The 26,777-nt window shown below is 40.1% G+C and overlaps 1 protein-coding gene across 2 annotated transcripts; it reads left to right on the top strand.

Annotated features, from left to right (window-relative positions):
• Nucleotides 1–5,189: 5,189 nt before the first annotated feature.
• On the top strand, nucleotides 5,190–26,777 carry TGS1 (trimethylguanosine synthase 1). Of its 2 annotated transcripts, XM_077783568.1 has the most exons (13): nucleotides 5,190–5,336; nucleotides 5,963–6,027; nucleotides 7,415–7,587; nucleotides 9,451–10,303; nucleotides 11,077–11,194; nucleotides 12,138–12,224; nucleotides 12,941–13,112; nucleotides 14,576–14,930; nucleotides 15,795–15,968; nucleotides 16,894–17,037; nucleotides 18,004–18,222; nucleotides 19,241–19,317; nucleotides 26,410–26,777. In XM_077783568.1, exons 1-13 carry the CDS (start codon nucleotides 5,197–5,199, stop codon nucleotides 26,524–26,526), a joined length of 2,694 nt encoding a protein of 897 aa, XP_077639694.1. In that variant the 5' UTR covers nucleotides 5,190–5,196; the 3' UTR covers nucleotides 26,527–26,777. The 2 variants fall into 2 exon arrangements, with proteins under 2 accessions (XP_077639694.1, XP_077639701.1); XM_077783575.1 differs by lacking the exons at nucleotides 5,190–5,336; nucleotides 5,963–6,027 and adding an exon at nucleotides 6,034–6,525.

Below are 26,777 nucleotides of genomic sequence, written 5' to 3'. Positions count from 1 at the left end.
TAACTGGCAAGACCAAATAGGTACTTTTCCAATTAGAGTTCCCACATGATTCAAAGGTGCTTTGACAGCAGCAGGCACCATCAGCTATTTATTTGGGCTGTGAAGACACAGAACCAGGGACAATCAAATCCACAGTACAAGCATTAAAAAAGTTATCTGTTAGCTTTGCAGTCTTTCTGGCTTTTGCCTCCAAAAAAGAGGATTTAAAGATGCCAGTAACAACCGGTGGAAATCCCCAGTGCTGCATCAAACCAGTTATCTATTCTGTGGCAATTTCTCCACTCTGGTAAAATATCATATATGCTTATTTCACCTGGTTTTTGCAGAAAAAGAAACAGAAAAGATATCACAGAATGTGGAGCTGTGACTGAAGTACCCTTTATTTTTGTTTTCCAATAGATTTTCTCTTAAACACTTCTGTTTTGCTCTGTTAAAGTGGAGTAATTACTGTTTAAGAGTATTATTGTTTCACTGTAATTGCAAATACTGAACAACCCATCAGAGCTAAGGTGACCTGATTACAAGATTATAAGGTGACAATGATTACAAGAACCTGCAGCTCTCACAGATTTGGCTAATGACACAATCTGAGTACAAATACAACGTAATTAAAGGATTCTGCCCATTACTAGAAGGCTGAGACTTAAGAGGTCTTAAGAAGGCAATTAGGAAATAAAAAATGCACTGTGCAGTAAGAAACAGACTTAAACAACCTGTCTGGATACCATGTCTGCTCTTTGTCTTTCTAAATATTTGTTTGGCTCATCTACCATTTAAAAACAATACCCAAACTATCTGGGATGGCTTCATGTTCAAGCTGGGATTTCCTTCATGAGGAAATGGCCTCAAGTTGCACCAGGAGAGGTCTAGGTTGCATATAAGGAAAAATTTCTTCATGGAAAGGGTTGCCAAACATTGGAACAGGCTTCCCAGATAAATGGTTGAGTCACCATCCCTGGAGGTATTTCAAGGACTTGCAGATGTGGACATGGTTTAGTGGTGGGCTTGGCATTGTTAGGTTAATAGCTGAGCACAATGATCTTTTCCAACCTAAATGAGTCTATGTATTTAGAAATAAAAGCAAAAGCTCAACAAAAATTAGAAGTACAAAGTTAGGAGGATCATAATTTAATTCTCACTGAGAAAATATTGCCACATAAAATTTCTCTCTCATGTGCCAGATCAGTTGTATCTAAATGTCAAAGGGGACTTTGACATATAAAAAAACCCCTTTATCACAGATGATCACAAAATCATATCTCAAACAACCCTGACCGTGTGAATTGCATTTGCTTAATGGACTCTCATTTTTACCTAAAAAGTGTAAAGGAGATATTACTGTGAGACCTCTAATTCTGCAGGTGATAAATAGTATTTGTGTATTTGGTTATTTGTACATTGGCCAATACCTTTTGAGAGGACTGGAGTGTCTCTGAAGTTTAATCCAATTGTGCTTCTTTCTGTGTACATCCACATCTGTTGAAGCGACATGTGATATCTTCTCCTCTTTATTAGAGACTATTTCTAAAATAAAACACTCTCTTAGCTTGCCATAATATTCCATCCAAATTCCTCAGATGTCGCCATCTGCCACCTTCTGGTCCACAGTTCATTGGAATAATGCCCCTTCAAGCCATGCTTTTTCTTATATGTGTGAAGCTAAAGACTGAAAAGGTACAGAGGACCAGGAAGAAACAATTCAAATACAAACACCATTATAACTGGCATTTTGATCAGCCAGACCCAGGGCACAGGTTGCAGAAAGTTATCCAGATACTTCAGCTGAATCAATTCTTTCAGTATATGAATTACAGAGATTAGAGATTCTCATGTAGGGAATCTCTACCTATCCCTTCCTGCTAAGAAAGAATGCAATGCATTGACTTAAATAGATATTTCTTTCATCTTATCCACCACATAAAGGTGATAGAATCACTTGTCTTTAGAAACATGTATATTAGAAAATTTTACTCTATTTAAATACTGTTCTTAATTTCTTAATCTTATCATCTGCTTATAAAGGGATATTAATTGATTATTTATTATATTCAGATACATATCTAATCCAATAATTTCCTTCAAGGAAACAGTGAACACTGTTTTCTGAGAGTTCATACATAAACATATAAAAGCTTCATCTTGTCTTAGAAATACTTGCCTTATTTGTCCAGCACTATTCTTACATGGTAAGGGGGATGTGAATGTTAAGAGTGGAGCTTAGAATGATTGAGCAGGTAAGAGTTACTGTGCAAACATGTTCCATTTTATAAACATTGCATGTATTTGCTTTTGTTTTATTTTTAATAGCTAAGGATGTTATTCCCAGAATCCTTCATATTATCACTATTTGGTCAGTATTTGTCATGGAGGTTAGGGATTTAAAAGGGAAATAATGAAAAGCTTTAAAGCCAGTTGGGACGCAAGGTCACCTTCTGAGAAGCACAGACAGAAGCAGCAAAGCCAGGATCACTGCAAAGGGGAGATCTTCACTATCACCTAAGATATATAAAAAAAAAAAACAACAGATTGGTCCAAGAACGGCTTTGAAGCTGAACCCCAGGACTGTGTGTGTAAGCCAGGAGCAAGAAAAAGAAATAGGTGGGGGAGTAGCAAATAAGCATTTCAGAACAGAATGTTCTGAACACTTGGGAGGTTAGAAGGAAGGGTGGGTGGGAAGCAAGGGTGGGCAGGGAAGGGCAGGTGGCCTAGGGAACAGGCTACAGCAATGCAGGTTGCTTTGGTGTCGTCCGCATGGATCAGGCAAAACATGTCTAGTGGAAGAACATAGCAACCCTGCACCAACTCAGTGTGAAGCAGTCCATTATCTTCCTGTAAAACAGCTCCTTGTCAATAACAAACTTTTACTAATTTCATTACATATGACTTTTTATATCAGTAGAAATCTTTTAAGGATGGGTTATTTTTCTTTAATTGAAACATGCTACTTGCCAGTGCACTCTAAAGTGAAACAAGTGATGCCACAAGCACTTTTCTGCTGGTATAAGTGCCACATTTTAAAGTCATGTGTGCTAGAAATCACAGCCCAAGTGCATTGTCCTGCCCAGGTTAGACCTATCAGTGCAGCCTTGGTCCAAAGGGGGTATCTCTAGTAGGGTAAAGTACAACAAGGAAAGGGAATAAGGGGGAAGACCAGTGGTACAGACCAGCTCCCAGAGGAAGAACACTGGATATGACAGGGTTAGTAATCTTGGAAGAGATTATAAGGAAGATGACTGATAGCTATAAAATCCACCAGCACGGTAGCTGAGTATGGATCAATTGCTACCTTCTTATTGTAAGGGAAGCATCATTTGAAGCTGGGAGAAGCCATGCTCAAAATGGAAAAGGTTCCTTTTCATGCAACACCTGTTGGGTTAAACTGGAGAAGTATCATGAGAAGAAATTCACTGTCTTACTAAACAGGCAGAAAATATGCCATCAGCTGCAGGTGGCTGGGGAATGGGAGAGTATTAGGAGGCATTCCCACATAGGTTTAGCCCCACCTGATGGTGGCTGTTCCTGCAGGCTGCAGGATATTGGGCTGCAACATTATAAAATAAGAGGCATATTGTTCTTATACAATAGTGCAATTCACTGCATTTCACTCAAAATGTAGCATTGTTTCCTTAAGAAGAGGAGTATCATAATTCTCATAATATTTTGCCATTCACAATTCAACTTTCACAGCATTTGGCTATTGCTAAACAATTTGTGTTGAAAGGTTTTTGTTTTACTGCATCTTCCCTTTTGAAATATGAAGGTGCTATATCATCCTAATTGCAGACGCAGTTAGACCCACATGAATGCTAGAACTGGTGCAATCTTTCCCTGTATTTCTAAAGTATTTAATTACTGTAGTGATAGACATATTCAAGCCCTGACTAATGCTGGCATTTAATATTTTTGTTTATATCAGATGTATGATGGTGGGTGATCCAAGATACAACTGAGATTTTTTTTTTCTGTAAATGGATGGAATTTGCTGTTGTAGTTGTGCTACTGTCACCTGAACATCCTTCTGCATCCAAGCTCCTCTTTGCATATTTTCTGTATGAAATGTCTTATAAATCCTGAGGACATCTTGCACCCTCATGAGGCTGTACAGCCTTGTTGCCTAAAATACACTGATGCAAACAGGGAGAGCAGAGCAGACAAATTGCACTTACCATGCATTGAATGCAGGTAACACAATACACAGTATCCCAGCTAGTAAAGTCAAACACATTTCAGAGGGCCTGTTCTGCTTTAGGAATGGTATTCTCCATTTTAGCACTACTGCAAAAAATTAACCCTGTCCTGGTTTCAGAAAGCAGAGCAGATATGAGGGCTACATTTCTTTCTCATAGTCTTTCACTGTCCATCAAGCAGGTTAGCAGGTAAAAAGAGATCCCCAAGTCTGTAATTTTTAAAGACCCTCCAACTCTGTCCCTCCAACCCTCCAAGTCATCAGGTCTCTCAATGGCGTTTTCCCAGATTGTATCTTGAGCTATTGCTTGAAGCAAGACCCTGCAGTAAAGAAATCTGTGAGCAAAACTTGTTTATCTGTATCCCTGTGCCATATCACACGTGGTTGTTTCCCAATGGTTTCCTCCCTCCCTTCCTCTGCCTCCAGGGCCTCATTCCGACCTTCCTGCCTCACCCTGCCTCCTCCCAAGCCCCTTTTCTCACCAGGCTTTGTTTTCATTCTGACTCCCTCTGCCCATCTTCTCCCCACTCTCCCTGTATTAAGCTCTCCTGTTAATTCTTTACTGTGAGAGTGGTGAGGCACTGGGGTTTCCCAGAGAAGTTACCCTATCCCTGGAAGTGTTCCAGGTCAGGCTGGATAGGGGTTTTAACAACATGTTTTAGTAGAAAATGTCCCTGCCCATGGCAGAAGTGTGGGTACAAAGTGATTTTAAGGTCCGCTCCAATCCAAACCATTCTGTGATTCTGATTCTGCTCTAGTCACTATTCCCAAAACGCCTTGCTCACTTCTGTTTCCCACTCCTGGTTTTACCAGATTTTGGCCGCCGCATCTTCCACTGCAGACTTTTGCTGCGACGCTGTTTCACACCGCGCTCCTTTGTCCGCTCTCCGAGCCCCAGCCGCCCGCCGGAGCCCCGCGCGGCGCCGCCGGAGGCGCGCCCGGCCCCGGGCCGCGCTCCGGCCGCAGCGGGGCGGGCGCGGCCGCAGTTCCGGCGGAAGGCGGCGGCGGGCATGGGGCAGGAGCCGGGCCCGGCGTGCGGAGCCGCCGCGGCCATGGGGCAGGAGCCGGGCCCCAGGCTGGTGGCCGAGCTGCTGCTGCGGGCGGGGGCGGCCGGCGGCATCCTGTGCCTCTGCTCCCGCGCCTTCGTCGAGTGAGTAGCGCCGGGCGCGGCCGCGTCCTGGTCCCGCTGGGGCCGGGCGGGCAGGGCCGCGCTGCTGCGGCCGGGGGATGCGAGCGGAGCAGGGGGTGGCACAAAAGCACGCCGATATGTTTATCACTCGTGGGGGGAGCAGAAAAGGGTGAGAGGAGCCCCAAACGCTGATCTCTGGGCTGGGGCTCGGCGCGCCCTGTCGCCCCCTTCGCGCTCCCCATCCTCATGGAGCAGCCGGTTCCTCAACGAGAGGAGGACCAGAATATTTTATTTCGGAGTGTACCGCGTAGCTGCCGCGTTTTCTAAACGTCGCTCCTCTGTGCTTTCCCGCCAGGTTTTATTAAAGTGTTGCCTTTTCCAGATGTTACTTTTTATTTATGTCGCGTGTCTGGAGTCACAGGGCTCCCGTGTGAGACGGGACCTGGAAAGGTGCCTTGGTCCAGCCTTTCATGGGAGCGGAGCCTAGAAGAGTTCAAGTATCTCATCAAGTATCATCTTGAAACGTCCAGTGGTGGGCATTTTATTGCATCCCTGGGGAGTTTTTTTCCACTGAATGATTGCTTTTACTGTAAAAAAAAATTGTTTCAATGATGACTTTCTGTATCTGTGTCTGTCTATTTTTACAGAGATCGAAAATTATATAAACTGGGATTAAAAGGATTTTATGTCAAAGATGGCAATGACAGTACAGGTAAGCTAATACAATGTACTATGGTATGCAATGCAATGTGAGGTGCAGTCTTAAAGTGAGTTATGTGTGGTTATTTAAGTTGTTACTAGTTCTGTGTTTTTCAGTAATTTTGCTATGGGGACAGAAATGAATAATAACTTAGAATTTACATAGCTTTCAGGTTACCATAATATTGATGTAGAACTTTGTGTCAAACCAAGTACAGTGCTTATTCCTGTCCAGATAAACTTTACCAGCTAACATAATATTCACCTGGCACACGGAACAGATTACATCAGATATCCCTGACCTGGTCTTAAATCATAATTTCAACTTAATTCAATATTGATTGCATAATGGAGGGTCTGTGGATCCTAGATGTTTGTCACCTCTGTCTCTACCCCAGCCTAGGACATTAGCTGTTGCTAGTTAATCTGCTGAGCGAGAAGTAGAGAAGTGCATAGCACTGATGTGGAGAATAACAATGCACATATGAATCATGTGAGGAGGACCAGAAAAGTAAGTCTCTCACTTGGCATGCTTGTAATCTAGGAATTATCATGGTGTACATGCTAACAAATTCAACACCACTCCCTTACTCCATTTCCTGAATTCCTCATGTTTGCCTACCTGGACATAATTGTTTTGGTATCCTTTTTAATCATTGCTGTGTTGGTAGTTCCAGCAGCATAATATCTTGATTTGAGAGGAAGTCTGTGCAGAAACAGAAGCTGATAAATAATAGCACAGACTAGATTGAGGCAATGTGAGAGGAGTGAAAGAAGGAGATTGTAAACTATGTTTTTGTACATGTATGATTTGTAGGAGAATAATTGGTTAAAAATGGAAAGGTCTCATGTTATGTGATAATTTGGCAGTAAATATATCCTAAAGAACCAAACCAAAAACCTTGAATGTTTCAGTATTATCAACTGAGTCAAGAGCTTTTGATTTCATAATTTCCATCCATATACAGCTCCTACTTTCTCAAAAGTATTTGTAATTTTATATACATATGTTTTTGTTTAACAATTTGATAGAAGTTCAAGCTTGCTGGGGAGGGCAGAATCGGGCAAAGAGAAGGTTATGGAGGCTGTATGGCTGCTTTGCAGTAGCCAAAACATCAGTGTGCTGTCTACACTATTTCAGCCACAAATCCCAAACACAGTGCCACAGAGACTACTTTAGAGAATGTTAACTCCTTTCCAGACAGACCCAGTCCAGTGCTGTGGCTACTGAAGTTACATTTTGATTCCTGCTGATGGTTATGCAGAAATTGAGCTGTTTATGAGGAAGACTTTAAAATGAGAAAGAAAGCATAAGAGGCAGTTTGTCATCTTTTGTGTGCCATGCTGTGGCATTGAGGTGTCAAAACCAGATTATATTCATGAATATATCTTGTTAACAGGGGAAGAACAAGCATCTGAGGAGGAGAGCCATTGTCCCAAAGTAAGACTAAAGGTGGATATTAATCATGCCCTGGACCTGGAAGAAGTTGAATTAGACTCAGAAGCTGAGCTTATGAAGAGCATGGGATTGCCTCTTCAGTTTGGTGGGCAGTCAGCCCACAGGGACTTTGGGGTAAATCTTTACTTGCTTTATTTGTTCTGTTTGTATTGTGTTTCCACGCCTAGGAACATGCCTCCTCTGAGTTATATCTGAGATGGCAGTTCATGGAAATGTATCTGAGCTGCCTTTAAGCTGCCTGCATTGCATCCTGGTAACAAGCACACAGCACCTTGGTCTGTCCAGGTTGTAAAACCCCCCTGCCAGTTGGACTAAACAGGGTCAAAGCTGTTCTTTATGTGTCCGTATCTATGTTGCTCTCGTAACTAGATAAACCAGATTTATAACAGCTGTGATAAAGCTGATGCTGCACATCAGGACAACTAGTACAGTCCAGTCTGAGCATGTATTTTCACACTGTCTCCTTTAACCATTTAGATTTTGAGAGTAATGTAAACAGCTAGTTTTTCAAATCCCTCTTGCAGCTGATAAAGCCAGGCTGTTCCAAAAGGCAGGAGTGAGCCTTTGCTTCTCTGCCTCCCATAGGGAGCATTTGGGCTTTAGAAGGGGCCTGAAGTTTTCACAGACAAAAAGACAGTGCAATATTCAGTGTCCACTTTATGGAATACAGACCTCCCTGACAGTGAGACACAGCACTGCATGGTTCTGCCCTGTTAAATTTATAAATAAATAGAGGAAACTTGTATGTGATTTTAATTGATAACTTGTAAATAGACCACACAGGCATCCAACTTTAAGCCCCAAATGTATATACAATGTTTATTACTATGTAGTAATATGCAAATAAGTTGAATCAAAAAATAATGAATTTTCTTATTTGGTTACTAGTAAACTTTGTGCTTTGGATTGTGTATAATAGCATGAGGGATGTGTATGAAACATCAATGCCAGTTCTTAAGTTTTACCTTCTTTATAGTCTACCTTACACTTTCATCAGTGTAACAAAACTAAAGATTGCAGTTAATGGGGTGTACATTCGCAGTTCTTTGTCCATGTGGCTCTTGGCATCACAGAAAGCCCCTCTGAAACAAGTGGAGCTGTAATTGATGAAACAAACAAGTTACCTTAGTAGTGTTCCTTTCAGGAACAGGTTTCTGTCTTCTGTTCCACCAGGTAACTGTAGTAGCTGAGTTTGTTGTAACAAGTGAAATGATTGTACTGCACAAATGAAAGGGCCACCTGTTTGAGCAGGAGGTTGTTGTTTCCTTATTTCTTTTTTCTGTTAGCCAACTTGGAGATTATTATGGGATGGAAAAGATATTACTCCCCTCTTTTGGGTCACTCTCTTCAAGACATACAGAGATTCAGCTGCAGGATTTATAGAGTTTTTGAGTACAGAGTGATTTCTTTTTTTGTGTACAGCATCCAAAGATAACAAGGATTTAACATTCTATGAGGATGAGCATTATGTTTGCTATCCTAATAAGACACTGGGCAGTGTTTGCTGATTGGGCAGATACCAGGTAAAAGTAAGGGTCAGCCACCACACCCCCCATAAAACAAAACCTTGATGATAGCAAGATAGTGTTTTGCTGTTGAGCTCAACCTTGTCACCCTTCAGTACTTGATCAACTTCCCTTTAGGATTTTACAGTGTTGTTTGTTGATGACTTTCCTTCTGAATCTTTAAGCTGCTAATGATTTCCCACTCAGCAGCCCCACTTCTGTCTATCATTCTGCTTTTTTGTGTATGTGTGTTTCTACAGACTTTCTTACAGCTCTTCCTCAGAAGTGTCAGTTGAGGTTATTTAACAGGGACGTATCAGACCCAGAAACTCTACAGCCTTTCTGGGGAGAAAGCTGACAGCAGGTTTGCAGTGAGAGGGAGGGAGGGTTGCAATAGAAACAGAAATGTGATTGGAGAGAGGACAAGACTGCATATATATTGTGGACTTCTATCTTTTCCATTATCTTTTAGGCAACAGAAAATTATAGAAAGAAAAATAACGTGAAGATTATGCAAAAGAAAAAGAAGAAGAAAAAAAAGTTACAGCAAAAACATGAGGATAAAATGGGGCAGGAATGCCAGGACGAAGCTTGTGGTGGTTGTACCCAGCCCATTTCTGGTGAGCTGGCCCTAGCTACAGGGCAATGTGAGATGAGCAGAAAACCTCAGGCTGTAATTGAAGAGAGCTGTGAAAGTTCAGAAAGCCTTGCAAGTGAGACTTTAGCCAGTGAACTTAAGGAAAAGTGGGAGAAGTACTGGAACGAGTACGGAGAGGGCCTTCTTTGGCAAAGTTGGTTGGAAAAGCACCAGGAGGCCTCATCGTCTGAGGGCATCACGGCCTCTGAGCCTTGGAGGAGTCCAGATACTAAGGAAGAGTGGGAGCAGCATTATAGTGAGCTGTACTGGTATTATTTGGAACAGTTCCAGTACTGGACAAGTCAAGGATGGACTACTGAGAGCTCAAATGGTGACAAGGTGGAAATTAATGGGATTACACGGGAGACTGATTTTTTGGGGGAAATGAGCTTAGTTAGCCCAGGACCTGAGCACAGTGAAGTGCTGAGCTTGCAGCTGTCTCCCTTCAACACCAGAAGTGAAGAAACACTCCCTTCAATTGCTGAGCCCAACAGTGAAATCATCTCTGGGATCTGTAATTTAAATCTGAATTTGGAGGAAGTGGAGCAGAACAGTGCTGCTCTAACAGTAGCCCACAAAGATCCTGAAGAACAGAGTTCATCTGACAGTGGAAGCCAGAAGGAGCCCTGTGATGGAGGAAGCAGAAAAAGGAGAGCATCTTGTGAAAATAAAAATGTTAACCAGTCAGGTAATACAAAATCAGATAAAGTTGATTTTCAGAATTCTCTAGGTAGTTATACGTAAGAAATAAGGGCATGTCTGTATTATGCCATGTTTAAAAAGTCAATTAGGTATTTTGTGGAACTCGATTCCTTTTTCTTCCCTCTGCTTCTTTGGATGATTTTTCTTTTTAACCTGTATATTGAATGTGTTCTTCAGCCAGAAATGGTTTTAACAGAACATGTACTTCATACATCTTCAGATGTTCTACAGATACTGGTGAGAGATCCCTGTTAGTGCATATTTAATTATTTATCTTAGTCTTGATATTGCAGAGACTTAAGTCTGCTGCTAGTGACTTTCTAAGAGATGAAGAAGCAGATGTGGTCCCAGCTTGATGCTACAGTAGAGCTGGAATGGGAGGGGTGAAAAGAATATCTCCTTTTGAAAAAGAAATGAGAGGACTGTTTAAATCTTACCTTTCTAAATCTGTGTGAATATCTCTGCATAGCTAATGAGATGCAAAACAAATTTTATACACTAGGAGAAACTGTTTCAAATTTTGTATCTTGTGGGCATTTTGTTTTTCATGGAGCGATGAGATAATTTGAAGTTGGTTCTTCATAAGAATGTTAATGCTACAGTGTAATACTGGAAGTTTTGTTAGTGTGTTGTCCCTCAAACAAAGACAAGTAAAGATGTGTGTTTGGCACTCTAGCTGTAGCTACAGGGGTGCTTTGGGGACGGGAAGATAAGGAATTGATTTATGCAAAAAGAAAATATGATGTATCTTTTTTTTAGGTGTGCAGGAGTCATGTAGCTCAAATTCAAACGAAAAAAAGCAGTTGCTGCTTCCTGACCAGGATAAAGATGAGGATGAAGAGCCTCCTGAATACAGATGTGTCAAAGTCAAGAGAAGGCAAGTAATGAAATTTATATGAGCTTTTTTCTCATGCAGTCCAGCTCCAGGAGCCTTCTGATTTATACTAACTATACCCTTGATTGAGGATATGAGTTAAAATGTCAGTACAAAGCCACATAGTCTTCCATCACTGCTTATTGCTTTGCCTCACAACAAGCAGTGGATATTTCCTCTTTTCCAGTGCTTTCTGAAAACAATGTATGGCCTTGATGACTCTGCAAGGTGATGGTGCTATTCTTGTGCCACTGAATAAACAAGATTGTTAAATTGCATAGGGCAGCTTGCTTATTTAGGTCTAATTAGTATAGAGAATACCAGAATAGTAAATAATCTGCATTGAATGCTGCCAGTAAAATGCGCAGAGCTATGGCAGTCATAAAATAGACAGTATCTGCTTTGTCACAATTTTTTTTCTTTCTTCTCTAAAAATATATAGTCTCAAAGATGGTGAGATGACTCTTCCTCTCTAATAAATTTGCAGACTCAAATGTGAAGGAGTGGGTGGCATTGTTACCTGCTAATCATGTAGCTGTGCTTCCATTTTAGTATTTTGCTGTTGCCACAGCATTCATGATAGATAGTAATGTAGATAAGGTGATAGATGATGAAGATAATTTGGAAATAGGGTGACCAAACACTGTCTTCATCACGTAGGACTTGCCATTAAGTATTTAAGAGGTCATTTAGAATAGTCGCAATATTATAACCCCAGAAAAAGGGGTTTTACTCATCAAATTGGGTAAAAAACCAAACCAACCCAAAAATTCATGCACAAGAATAGAGTGGTGTTACTTGCTTGGTTTGGTTTCAGCAGTGTGTGGAGGAAGTTAATTGAAGCCCACATTTAAATGTTTTCAATTTGCAAGATTTTTAGTGGTATAGCTGTAAAATGATTAGTTTCTTCACAGTAAGTAACTTTGTCATCTGTGTTTTTTCTTAGCCATGAGCTGGACATGGAGGAGAACCCAGTGGAAGATCCTGAGGAAACCTGCTCTGTGTTGGGTTTCAAGTGTGGCACAGGACAAAAGTAATTACTTACAAGGAATTGTGGGGCTTTTCATAGCAAGTCAACCCTCTTGTTATTACAGAAATAGACCATTCATCTCCATTTCCTTTTTGTTAAACCTTTGAAGCTGAGTTCCAGAGTTAGTCTCTGGAAATCATTTATACAACCTAAAGTACCTTATGTGCTACGCCTTAGTAACACACAAGGTACTTTCAGTTGTATGAATGTTAAGTGGCTGGTCAGGTACTTAAATTAGAGCTTAAAGGCTCTGACAATTAATGATCCTCTCAAGTTTGGAATCCTGTGGGCTGAGATCATAATTTTTAACTGTTTCATATTTTAATTGCATTTGCCAGAAGATAAAAGTAACTGTTTTGGAGGTTCTTGACAGCCACCAAAAAGATCTTTTATTCTTCTAATAAAGATTTTTTTTTTTTCATTTCCTGTTCTTCAGGTTGGCCTGGGAAATTGTTTTAATCTAAAGTTACACAACTACTAGGAAAAAAAAAAAATCTAAAACTAATTAGGTTAAACATTTTCATATAATTATTTTTAAATTTTCATGAAGGTACGATGTTTTGCAGCTACACACAGTGACCTATTTTAAATGGAGCAATAAAAAATACTTAAGTCTAAATCATTGTTTTGTAAACTTGAGCATTCATGTTAAAGCTTCCAAACTGGAAATTAACCAACTAAGCCCTTATGAACGTGTGTATCTATCTGTCTATTTTCAGGTATGGTGGAATTCCAGATTTCACCCACCGAAGTGTGCAGTACTTGGAGAAAAAAGCAAAACTCAAATCCAGATTCTTGGATATGCGTAAACCAAGGAAGAGCAAAAACACACACATCTTCTTTACAGAGAAATCTGAAATTACATGCAAAAAAAGCAAAACTTTGAAGAAGGTATGTTTAGTTGTTAACACTCTTGTAATTAGTAGGTTTATCTGCTACGTTAGCTGTTGTATTATGAAAGTGAAAAAAAATATTGATCGCCCGGGGTAGATGGCATTTTCAAATGTCAGTCCACCGCTCCTTTTTTTTTTTTTTTTTTTAATTAATTGTTTTCTCCCCATCTTCTCTACCTCCCACCAATGTGAAGAGTATTTAGATTAGGATGGCTATGGAAAGGCATTGGTGGATCCTGTCAAGAGGAATGTGAGCTTAAATGGCCAAGTTATGTGAAAGTTATTCCTAACATCTGGGTGCACATAGCTTTAGAGGTAGATTTGTGTTGTAGATTTGTAGAAGTGTCTTTGATTGTAAATTGGATGTGAAGCCAGTTGTTAATGCTGGCATTTCAGCAGTAACAGAAAATCTTTGTGTAGATTAATGTATTTTGTGTAACTCCATGTTTTTAGTAATTTTTAAAGGGTTTTGCTTATACCTCTACCTGCATTTATTTTCATCTATAACTTTATGTGCTTTTTTTTAAACTCAGAAATTGTGAAGAAGTGTAAACATTTGTGCACTGGAGATTTTACTTAATTAAGTCTTTCTGAGAATCTGAGGGCACAGATTGTAATGTTATTTTGCCTTTTTCTGGGATGCTTGCTATTCCCCAAAACCCAAGTGCAAAGCACTGTTTTCTGGTGGTGGTGATGCCCATACGTGTTTTATTGAACTCCATAACTATAATTTCTGATTAATTTTTTATTTTGTACCTGAGGCCAGTATAGTTTGAGGGTAACTTCAATTATGTGAAGGAGAAAAAAGTTATGAATTTCCTCAGGCTTCCAGATAAGGAACTGCTCCAGGTCTAGAGCCACTCAGAGCAACAATATTGTAAAAAGGAGCATCTGCATGTGCCTTTGAGGAGTTTGGAGTGGTGTCTGTGCCTTGGTTAGGAGCTTATGTCGAACTCTCTGCTGTGCAGCAGAACCCTTTACCACCTGCACCATTTGGTACATCTTGAAGGTGAGGCAACAAATGTGTGAAGGTAATTTTACCCGTTTATGCTAAAAAACTCTTCCCTGAGAGGCAGAGTACATCTCTGAATGCAGATTAGAAGAAGATAGTTTTGAAGTAGTAGATTTGGTCACCTGGGCTGTGGCAAGTGTGACTATTTAGATATTAGATGATAATTATTTACTGTATTTATCAGTTGATCTTTTGGTTGGTTGCTTTTTTGTTTCTCTTTTGGAGGTAGCTGACATCAAGTTCCCAAAGGCGACTTGGTACAAATATTTTTAAAAGGGAGCATGGTTAAGGACTACTTGAATGTTTTGAGTCTGGATAGTTTAGTGTTTTCAAAATACACACAGTAGAGAGTGCCTGCAGTGGCAGGTGCTTTTGAACTGTAAGTCTTTTAAGCTGTTCTCTGGATGGCAGATCATCATCTGATCATCTGTGATACTTGACAATTGCAGGTTGAAATGTTCCTGAAGCAGGTTAATAAACCTGAGGAGGAAGACACGTCCCAGACAGCCACCCCGCAGGGTAAAGCAGAGGCATCGTCCGTGAGCAGCAGCGACTCAGAGGGTCAGGAGGGTGTTGCTGCCACGCGGAGTGCGACGCTGGATGCTGAAATCCAGGAGCCACCGTCTTCCAGTGCAGCCTGCACAGCACCTGCCGGGAGTGAGCCTGAGGGGGAGGCGCGGGATGCTGCGGGGAGTGGCTCCGAGGAGCAGGGGGCAAGGACGCCTGATCCTGGCGATGGGCGGCAGCTTGTCCCTCTGGATATTCCTGATTATCTCCAGCCAGAGACGGAGGACATCAGCCAAGGTAAATCAGTTTCCTGCACGCTGATGAAATGAATCGGCAGTGGACTTAGTACTGCCTTCTCAAGTGACTGTGTTGTGCACTACTTACTTAGTTAATTTGATAGGACTCATTTGATCTAAGGGTATTGAAAGCAACTGAGAGCTGTGCTAGTGAAATTAGGTTATTTCTGGAATGCTAGAATCCCAAGTCTCGTCTTTAATGGTGACAGTATTTCTTTATAGATGAACAGTCATTGTTTATCCTCAATATGGTATAACAGGTCTGCAAGTCATACATACCTTTTTCTCCCTCTGCAAGGATGAGGGTGATTAAACCTCAAGTTGCTGCACAGACCATCAAGTTTTAGGTTCAAATGCGCATTGCTGAGCTCTAAGGAACATGTGTTGCTAAAATTATTTTCTAGGATTTAGAAAAAATAGTATTACGAATTTTTCTATATAATATGAAACAAAGGAAAGCAGGATTATTCAGATTTTTGCTTATAATTTAATCCTTCCTACAGTAGTTCAGTTATGTTAGATTCCTGCTGTAAAACTCTTGTCTAGATTGGTTTTTCTTCATTACTGATAAAAGGGCATTAAACTGGTCTCTGATCTACTTGTTTGCTCATTACGTAGAGTTTATTGTCTCCAGTTGAAGATTCAGGCTCTTAAATAATGGGTGAACAGTGACAATTTTTAGGACTGTGACTAATCCCTTGAAATACAGGATACTATTTTTTAATTTAAAGCCTCTAGTTTTGATAATCCGGCAAACAGTAATAAAGAACATTTTAGCAGTGTTTTACAATCTTAACACTCACCTACCAATCACATTCCCTAGCCTACAAGAACAGTGACTGTTAACTTTTGCAGTGTCTTCCAGCTGTAGATGAAAAAATTACTGTGAAGAAGAAGGAGACAAAAAGAAGAAGGAGGAATAAAAATGCACTGAGAACTATACCTCCTGAGATTGCTGCTGATCCAGAGCTCGTCAAGTACTGGGCACAACGCTACCGGCTCTTCTCTCGGTTTGATGAGGGAATTAAACTAGACAGAGGTGTGTTCAGTACTAAGTGTGCTGACTTGTCGGTATATCCGAGGATGTGTCCAAATGTTTGGTCTTTCTTGCAGTTTATTACTAATTTTCTTAAAGAAGGAGCACTACTGAATGTGTGTTTGCACCCCACCCCCAGCAGGCAGGTAGAAGTCTTGGACTTCAGGAGTGCTTTTAGTTTGGGACATCCCTGTCTGCATTAGTCCTTATATTTGCTGATCATCTTGCTGGACCCAATTTATACTTTCTCAGGACTTGTTCAGAAACTCAGTGACATTTTTCTATTTCTATATTTTATAAAATAATTTTGTGAAACTTCCAAGTATGCTGATGGATCTAGTTTCATTCTGTTTTGTTCTGACTTGCAGCAGTCACTTGCAAAGCAGCTTTTTTCCATGTTTACTTGCAAAGCACTTCAAGTCATAAATGAGTAGGTAAAAGTGGAGTTAGGATTACCAGACTTTTTTTGTTGTTTGTGTTTGTAATTTCTAATGCTTTCCCTCATAAACTTGCAGATTAATTGGCAGACTAGACATTGTGGTGAAGAAAATTAAATGTTGGATATAAGAGACTATATTTCTGGTTTTATTTGCTACAGAGCATAAGAATGATGTATAAAGTTTTTCATAGCTGTGCCCGTGGACTTCTCCTTGATAAACTAGAATCCTCAGCACCAAGGTCAACAAAGCATGTACTGAGATCGAGGCATATCTGTTTGATTCAGTGAGACTTTGTTTGCCTAGCAAATCTCTGGACTGAGTAGAGTTTATCATCTTCAAAGCTGGTATTTCCTGGTGGAATGCACTAAGCCAAAATTCTTGGGATTAGTGCTATACCATCAGTTTTATGTGGGGCTTGGTTGTTTGTTTTTAAGTTAAGTGACCTTGAAATAAGAGGTGAAAATACATTTCTTCCTCTTCCTCTGCAGAGGGCTGGTTTTCTGTTACTCCTGAGAAAATAGCTGAGCATATTGCCATCCGTGTCAGTCAGTCGTTCAACTGTGACATCATAGTGGATGCCTTCTGTGGGGTTGGAGGAAACGCTATTCAGTTTGCATTGACCTCAAAAAGAGGTAAGTGTTGTAAACAGTGCATTAGTTTTGTTTCTTCAGTCTTTTTCCTGACACTATTTGGGTATGTGCTCTGTTGATTTATTTTTTTTTTCAGTGCTTCTGTAGCAACAGCAGCTGTTTCACTTCATCAGACTCACAGTGTGACCTCTGTTTTCAAAAAGGACCAATAAATCTGTTTTTCTAAGTCAGAGTTGGATTTGTGTTGTACTAGTCAACACTACTTTTGTGTGGCATAATATCTGGTCTGTCAGATACTCGAGATCCCTGGTATAAGTGAACTATTGTCAAAGCTGTTATGCTTTTCCCATTTCTTACTTGAAGTCTGTGTTCTCAAAAACAGGTTCCACGTGAATAGTACTCAAAGCACTGAATGGAATCACCTGCAGGTTCTGCAGAACCAAGTACAGAAAAGCAATGATAACTTAATGTTAGTCTAATGCCAGATAATGAAATTGTAGTGCAGTGTTGAGAGTATTTCCTGTAAAAACATTTCCCGCTAGTTACTCATACCATTTTATCTAACTCTTCTGACTAATGTTTGAGCAAGACAAATGGCAGTTTCTACCGCATTAAATTTGGCAGGCTATGATCCAATCTATACACATCACTTGGCTTTTTGTATTTCCTGGCTAAATTTTAATTTCTGTTTTTATGTACCAATCTTGTATCATCCACCTCTCTTGGGCCGTGTTGGTTGTGGCTTTTTAAACTCAATTTTCAGAGCTATGTGGCCAGGCTCAGATAAATGTTTCTCTTTAACAAAGAAGAGTACGTTTCTAATGGACACCATTGAAGTTGTCAGGCTCCTGCCAAACCTGAGGCAAGAAGGACTTCCTCTCTTAGGCAGACAGTGCCGTGTCCGGCCCTTGAGCCGAGGTGCGGGGCTGTCACAGCAGCGGTGGGTGTCTGACCGCGGTGACCTGCCGCTCCCCGCTAATCCCAGTGTTTGCCGTGTCTCGCGGGCAGTGATCGCCATCGACATCGACCCCGAGAAGCTGCGGCTGGCGCGGCACAACGCGGAGGTGTACGGCGTGGCCGAGCACATCGACTTCCTGTGCGGGGACTTCATGGCGCTGGCGGCCGGCCTGCGCGCCGACGTGGTGTTCCTCAGCCCGCCCTGGGGGGGGCCCGACTACGCCACTGCCGAAATCTTCGACATCCAAACCATGATCTGCCCGGATGGATATCCTTTCCAAGTTACGCCGTGTGGTGGGCTTCTCTCTTTCCTCTTTCTCTCTCTTCCTTGGGGTTTGCAAGCTCAGTTGGCTCAGTGGATGACATGGCTGGCAGCTGGAGTTCCAGGTGCAAACCATTTGTTTAGTCCTCTTCACCATCTAAATTTAAATATCTTTATTACCAAAAAAAAAGGCTGATGAGATTTCCCTAAAAGCAAAAAATCTATTAGTGAATTGGGTAGCTCTCAACTTAAAATGTTAATTCAGCAGTTTCAATTACTTTGAATTATTTTATTAAAATACCCCATACCAATCAAATAGACATGTAGTGTGTGTATATATAATAACTAATTGTGTGAACAATGACCTTGTCATTAATTCTACTTTTTAATTGATTCCTAAAGGGAATATCTTATTTAAAATAGCTTACTAAAACTGTTCTCAGTCATAGCACCTGCCTATGACTTGGGAAATCACCGAAGAGTGCAAGCAAAATATTAACTCTTAATTAATGTGTAGAATTTCATACTAGCTTATTAACAGTGATACTGAGCACTCATTCATCTAAGAAGGTATTAACATAATAGTTTCATCATATATGAAGTGTGGGGTTTATTTTGCCACAGAATAATCTTAATTTGTTCCCTTTTTTTGTTAAAATGTAGCCATATTTGTATAACTAAGAAAATCTTCTTACACATGTGTGAGAGATTCCACAAAATAGATTAAAAAACAAATATAAACCAAATATAACTAGCTACAAACTACATTCAAATTTGTCAAATACTTTTCTGTAGTCCAGTCAGATTTTCATGAAAAGTGAGTGTTGGGGTTTTTTTCCTACTTTATGGGGAATAATGGTGAAATACAGTTTCTGCATTTCAGAAGAGAATCCTACTCACCTACTCAAAAGATTAACTACAATTTAATTGCATAATAGCTGAAATTGAGACATACCTTCCAAATGAATCAATATAAAGAAACTTTTCCCTCCCCACTCTTGTCTTTTCCTTTACTGGCTTCTACATTTGAAATTTTCAGGCTCTCCAAGATGATCACCAACAATATTGTGTATTTTCTGCCTCGGAATGCTGATATTAACCAGGTGTGTTACTGTATGAGGTCTTAGTAACAAATAAAATGCTCAGCTGACATAAAACATAAGTATTATGTTTTATGAGACTTTTAAGTCTGTTCAGCTGAATGTGGGGTATTTGGTTGGGGTTTTTAAATTTGACCCTTATGTTATGTGATTTCTGTGTTTGCAGTACTTTTGGTATATTTAGAAATGGGAGTATAAGATTATTTCCATGATTTTGACATTGTTTCTTCTTAAAGCAACAGAATGGGGTTTCATGTAGAAGTTTCAAAGCCAATTGCCAGGTACATACATCATTATAAAAATATCCAAACCCAATGAAAATACATTAACCAGCTGTCACTGTCTGATAAGTTGGTGAATCCCAGACTTCATGGCTGTCAGTTTTTGAAGGAGTTGCACGAAATCATAGCCTGCAGTCACTGCTCTCAAGGATGATACTTTTGGTGTCCAGACAGGTGTGTGGTTCTGTGTAGGCTGTTTGCATTGAAGTGATGTGTGATAAACAGAGAATTTGTGACACCAGTGTGGGGTTTTTTGTATTAGAGATTTTTGGTAGAAGTTTTTTTTTTTTAAGCAGTTACATGACTAACAATTCCCCTGAGTGTCTGGTTTAGGTTCCTCTGTGTATTTTTTATGTTAATTATGTCTTGTAGCCTTTTGGAAAGAAGGAATCAGTTCTCACCTGCAAGATGTCACAGGAATTCCCAGGACTTTTTCTTGCTTTTCCAAAAACTGCATCTGACTTAAAGTAGCCAGGGCATCAAGCCATGTGGTGGCTTGTGAAATTGTTGGTGGCAAACAGCTAGCTTGAGAAATAGGCTGAAATTCACGTGGCCTGAGTATTAGCAGACTCTCAGCCCATGCTGTGCACAGCACTGTTGATTTGGCAGGTGAGGATTCAATTCCTTTTTGCATTTCAGGCTGGTGAAATGTAAAGTGGCTTATGAATCTTTGAACAGGGACCTTCATTTTAGGTAGAGTTTCTCTAATTACAATGTCATGTCTTAACACTGCATTTTATCAAATATTTCATTCCCATGATGAAGAGTGACCTTAGAGTTTTCTGCTCTGCTCATGAGCACCTTTTACTGGCTTTCTAAATGGCCAAAGGCATCTACGTTTCACTTGTGTTTCCACAAAAGCATGCAGGAGTAGTCCCCACAGGCCTGCACCTTTTCTTCAGAAGAGCTGAGCTCTTCTGGGTGATTGGGCCAGGTGTCCTGACGTTTCTACATCTTGGTGCAGTTGGCTCTGAATGATGTTAACTACATCCATGGGTTTGGCTTAACACAGGTGGCTGCAGAGTAACAGCTGTTGCTCAAAAACATGGCTCAGTTGTTAAGAGTTCATGGCTGAGGTCCTGGGTTCAGTTCAGTGTTCCAGGCTATGGGCTTCACTCAGGAAGAGAAATCAGCTCCTTTTGCCTTTAGAAATAGTGTCAGTATAAGAAGAAAAAAAAAAAAAAAACCCAAAAGGTTGATGATCTGAGAGTGGGAAAGAACGTTAATCAAGCCCACTGTTTAAGGAAGTGTCTTCCTCCTGTGTGGACAAAGATGTGTCAAACATGACTGTTCCAACCATGACCTTAGTCAATACTCTGGTCCACAGAAGACTGTTATGGGTTTGACTACCAAAATCTCTATTGGCTGTATTTAAGAATTAAGTTTCTGGATTTACTGCCATTACACTTCTAGGGCTGTGAATCTTCAGCAAAATAAAAATTAATAATTAAAAAAAAAAAAAAAAAAAGCCCAGCAGTTAAAAGGCACCTTGCAATAAAATTACTGTTTAACCATTAGTTAAGGTGATTCAAATGTAGTGGAAAATATGTAATTTTTATGGAAGATAGCTATCAGATCACTGTTAGATAGCAAACATAAAAGAGGGATATAGGGATCCTGCTGCTGGAGATGAAAGCAGGGTGGTAGCTGATCTTGACCTTGCTGTGTCAGAGGATTCAGTGTTCATTGCCTTATTGGTGGACAAGTTATCCAGCCTTGTTCCACATGACTTTATTGCAAAACCAATACTTATTACTTTTGCAGGCACAGCCATGTTGCTGTAGAGTTGATCTTGTAGGGAGAAATGGGATTCTTTGAATTCCCTTTACAATGGAGTTTAGGTCTCAGAGAAGTGAACTTTTGTACTTCTGCCTCGAGAGGGAGCAGTGAACCAGTGCAAGGTGCTTGGTTCACTTACAAGAAATGTAAAAACATTTCCCTGAATTGCATCGAATCTCCTTATGTACAAACCTGTTAGGAAATTTGTAATGTATGCAGGTCTGGTTTTAGGTTGAATTAATCTTTAACAATATTCTTTCTAGCTAGGAGTAATGAGGAATGATAATTATGTTTGTGCACATACATTAAAAAGTAAGTTTATTACTGCCTGTAATTATGTAGTTCATAAATGTAGCTTATGAAGTGTTTATCAAGTTGTGCTCTCTGCCTCATTGAGCAGAATGAGAAGTGTGTACTCACCTCTGGGAAATAGAGTCATCCCAGGTAGTCCAGTCTCTTTCACAGACTCTTTTCTGTACCAGATAATACTTCTGCATGTTAATATTTGCAGCAAAGGAGGAGGAACCTACAATTTGTTGCTGTAGGACCTTCTTGCTAATGGTGGAATCTGTTCTTTTCATGTCATTGTAGAAATTGTACACGGTTACTGTTGGTCTCTCACTGGTGCTCAGAATGTTGTCAGGCTGCACGATGGCTCCCTCCAATAAACTGGTGAGCCTGAAATGTTGGTGGCGTGGTCTGTTGTGAGACAGATAACCACATCAGCATCTTTATCAGCCTAGCCAGGTTTGGGATATGGAGTAATGGGGAATTGGGAGTTTATTACTTACCCTGCTTGTGCATGGTTAGCAGCTCAGATACTGGATTGTGCCTTAGTGATTGTTTAAAATGTCACTGTTTTTTGAAGACAGGCATACTGCTGTTTGTGGTAGTTATGTCTCATTTTGTCAAACTGTGCTGTTGTCAGAGCTTTTGCTGTCCTAAATGTTGGTGTCTCAGACCTGGCTTATATTTCAAGTACTGCCAGAATATAGGAATTACTTTTTGTTTCTTGTCTAGTGTAGAGTGGTTCCATGAGCCTAGAATTAAGCAGTGTTCTGGATCTTGATTGTCTTACAAAACATACACATAATGCTGGTACTCTTCTTTTTTTTGTTGTCTTTGTTCCCACCTCATTTCCATCAATCACTTTGAGAAAATCATGAGACACTGAGGCCTTGTTCTGTCTGCAACATACTGCCTGGATGGAAAACTGTTTGCTGTCTTTCTGTCTGTGAAGGTCCAGTTGTTAAAAATGACTGCTCAATGAAGGGACTGTAAAGATGGGTAAAACCCATTTATTTATTTGAATTTTCTCTTTTAGCTACGATTATAAATGGAGAGTAGCCAAATAGGATTTGCCAAGCAGAGTCATCTTTATTTAGTAGTAAATAGAACAATGAGCAAAGCAGGGAATGAGAGGCCAGGAAATGAACAGAGGTTGGTTTTGTAGTATTTTTAAGGTACTTGTGTATTAGGGGAGTTGACAGGGAAAAGACTGTTGGTTGATGTGTTTTGCAGGCTGATAATTTCTAAGTGAATGTAATTGCATACACTTCAGCTGTGACTATTGTGTTAATAACAACAGCTTTTAAGTAGCCCACTTCAAACTCATGTGTGTTCTCTGTCCTTGATAAAAGAGAAAGCCAGAAGTTACCCGTAGCATACACCAAGCCACAGTGATACCTCTGAACGTCAGTCTTCCTAAAGCTCATAGTGCTTGCATTCTGAATTGTAATTTGCCTGCACGAAGTAAGAAAAAAATAAATAAATGTCTGGCCTGTTAAAGGGTGGCAGCACCACTGTGATGGTGTCATAATTCACATGCATACCTGTACATTTTATAAAATGCTGCCTGAGAGCATTTTAATTTATTATGTTCAGTGTAAAGAATACCATTTTCTTCTTTTTCAAGTGGGTTGGGTTTTGTTCCTCTTAGCTTTTATGTTGGATGCAGTGGGAGGGGATTTGTCATTTTAGTAGTATTCTATAAAATTAATTGATTCACAGTGTCCTTGTGTGACTGCATATCAAGTCAAAAAGCTTGTGTTTCTCATACCTCAGAAAAGTTTCTAGGAGGGGAGAAAAAAATATGGTAATTTTTTTGTCCACAGTTATGTTAGTTGGTGGCTGGAACTGATAGGAAGTTGCTTTATTAAAGGAAGTTTCAGTATGATTTTAAAAATGTAGAAAAAACCCTAAGACCAGTAGGAAAACCTTCAAGATCAGAAGTACACTTGAAGAATGTAAGGGAAGTTTGCACCTTAAGCAAACTGAAATAATCTATGTTTGTTTTATGCTCCTGAAATAATCTATGTTTGTTTCCCTTTTCATCTTTTCTGATGTCTCTTTTTCAAACCTGTTGGCTACTTTTTTTCATATGTTTCAGCTGTGGCTGTAGCTATGGACTCTTTCTAGTGGTAGTCACTGAATTGAAGGATGAAGGTGAGAGGTGAGAGGGATGCAGGGAGATGTTCACTGAAGCTGCAACCTTTACCTCTGCCTAGGGACAGCAGCCCACCCAAGTTAATGTAGGTTTGGGCTAAAGAATAAACCAGGGTAAGGAGAATTGCCAGCAGGGAATCATTGTATGTACACAAGAAAGTGCAAAATAAAGATATTTTGGACTAGTCAAGTTTTTAAAAGAAATTAAGAAGCCTTTCTGTATTCATTGTTGTAGTGCACTGCAAAAACAGGAGATGTTTGCCAGTATCTCTAAAAATAGCTGAGCACCTTTGTTTTTCTCAAAGCATCGTTCCTCAATCTTATGTTATTTTTAGAGGGTGTCCCTCTGCCAGGCCAGACCTTTCGAAGCTTGGTGTGTGGCAGTCTTCCCTCACAACACTTATCAGGGCTGACTGAGCCCTGCTGAGGAAAACTTGGCAACTCCTATGTAATTAAATTTGCAACCTCCAGCAATTTACAACTAAGCATTGTCACAGAGGATTTGCGTTTCTTTCCTCTGTGTATCAGGTGGGTTAAAGAGCGTACAGTACCAGATCTGTCACAGCACAACTTATTCCCATGTGTTTATTTAATTTTTTTTTTCACCTTTGGGTTTATCAAATACCTTTAGTCATTGTTTGAAATTAATCATAGTTATCCTGTGTTTAACACTTAGACAGCAGACACAGCATATGTATATTTTCAGTTGTCCCTTGGTGGGCACCACCCATCAGTGTGGCATCTTGTTTTACTTGGTCTTCTAAGAGAAATGTTTAGTAAACACTAGTGTTTAATATCAATGCATTAGTCATACTTAGATATGCTAGTGACACAAACCGTGCTGAGAAAGCAGGAGTGCATAACCCCAAGACACTAATTTCAGTATTCTTATATTGACTAACCCAATTAATATTTTAGCATATGTAACTGACATCAACTATAAAGTGCAAAACCTCTTAATGCTTTTTGGAAGGGACATTCCAGCTGCTGTTTGTAAAAACTTAAAAGTTACCATCTTCCTAGAAAAAATATGGATCAACCCACAATGCTTTGTGGATTTCAAGTAAAAACAGATAAGTTGTAAAATTAACATTCCTGATCACTAGCCAATGTTAGATTCTTGTGCTATTTATAAGTCAGCCAGCCTCTGGTTTTTTACTTAAGTGGCAGGTTCCTCTCTGACAAGAACACAGAGTGTTTTTTCCTATCACCAGAAGTTAAAGGATGAAGAAAAAGCAAAAAAATTGAAAGGGACAAAATCAAAACAGAAAAGTAAATGCTTGATTTAGATAACTGTGGCAGTTTTCTGGACAAGTCAATAAAGGTTCAAAGTATAGTTTAAATTAATCTGTTATTTTTTTCTTGATAGTAGGCTGTTTTTTTACTCAGGATAAAATAGAGGAAGTACAGCATGTTTATATTTAAACCTGCACAACAGAGTCAAGGCTCAAGGGGCTTTAGAAGTGTTAATAACACAACTTGAACTCAAAGTTTCAGCTGCTAACACAATCTCAGCTTAAAGATCAGTTAAAATCTACTGCAGGCATGTAGACCCTGATAACTTTACGTCTGCCTGGGAAGTTTCCCTGCATGGCAAACTATAGAAATAATTTTCCTGCAGCAGCCTGGGACAGTGGCAGCATGGAGCAGAACTGGCTGTGGAGCATGAGCCCCCCCACAGGACAGGTCCTCAGGGTCCAAAGTAGAGGGGAAAAAGCAGACAATGTTCAGTTTTGGTGTTTGTCCTTCTGACTGTGCAGTCTCCTGATGAGGAATTGATAGCCTGTAAGCTGTTATCCCTCAGAAGCATCCTGAGTGGGAACAGGAGAGGGGACATTATTGCATTCTCCAGTCCAAAATGCAAAGTCCTGTAATTGTCTGTAATCATTAAGCATTAAAGGTGTGCACCGGGCTCAGTCCAACAGAGCACGAATGGTGAAATTCTCACTGCAGTGATCATAAACACAAAGCTGGGACCGGTGCTGCCTGCAGAGGCACCGCTGCCCCAGCCTTGCCCTCAGCACTGCCTGCAACTCCAGTGCATACAACAGCTTTTTCTTTGGTTGCAATAGCAAAAACAATTAACTGTGGCCTTTTTTCATGAATTTCTCTGTGTGTCTGGGGCTTGGTTTTGTTTGGGTTATTCCCCTCCACCCTAATTCTAATTACTAAAATTGGTTTTATTCTTCCCTCAAAATTTGGGATGCGATATCTTTCAAGCACAGCTTGCAGCTTGCCTTTTGCTATACCTACATGTCTCAAATGCCAAGTACCATGCAAACCAGAGTTTAGCATCTCTTGCCTCAGCACAGCATGTCAAGTTCTGAGTGTTTCTCTTTGGCTCTGAAATCCTATTGTTTTCGTGATTTGGGTGAGGAGGATGTTTCAGTCACAAGCCACAAATGGCTTCTGTGTGTAAAAGGAGACATAAAAAAAGGATCAGAAGCATTAACTGCCAAGGACCGTTTTCCACCAGTATTAACAGAGCAGAGATTTTTTTCTTTTTCTGATTGTTTGTGCTTTAGAAGGTTTGGGGTTTTGTCTCTTTTCCTGTAGATTGTTTGGTTTATTTTTATTCTTTGTTTTTCAGGTGGCTTCCTTAGCAGGACCAGGAGGGAAAGTTGAAATAGAACAAAATTTTCTCAATAACAAACTGAAGACAATAACAGCTTATTTTGGTGATCTAATAAGGCATGACATCTCCTGAACTCCATGTGGATTCTTCCAAATCCAGCCTCCTTGACTTCTGCTTTGCTTAAGCTTTTGTTACAGCTGGCTGGTCAAAAATGACTTAAAGCCATTTTCCACTTTAATTTCTGTTTACAGAAATTTGTTCTGTTTATAGCTACTATCAATAAATGTTTTATAATAATTTCGACAAAACTGTGAACATAGAAAAGCTGTGAATGTATGAAGAAAGATCTTTATAAAATGCAGTCTTGCAAGGTTCGAGCCCAA

The sequence above is a fragment of the Lonchura striata genome, chromosome 1, assembly GCF_046129695.1.
Source record: "Lonchura striata isolate bLonStr1 chromosome 1, bLonStr1.mat, whole genome shotgun sequence".
Taxonomy (NCBI): Eukaryota; Metazoa; Chordata; class Aves; order Passeriformes; family Estrildidae; genus Lonchura; species Lonchura striata.
This window is presented reverse-complemented; position numbering and strand designations above follow the sequence as displayed.

Excerpts from the sequence above, each read along its gene's own strand:
- TGS1 (XM_077783568.1), top strand. The coding sequence starts at position 5,197 with ATGGGGCAGGAGCCGGGCCCGGCGTGCGGAGCCGCCGCGGCCATGGGG. Across the intron at positions 11,195-12,137 it reads TGTGTCAAAGTCAAGAGAAG|CCATGAGCTGGACATGGAGG; the intron begins GCAAGTAATGAA and ends GTTTTTTCTTAG. Across the intron at positions 19,318-26,409 it reads GGAATGCTGATATTAACCAG|GTGGCTTCCTTAGCAGGACC; the intron begins GTGTGTTACTGT and ends TTTGTTTTTCAG.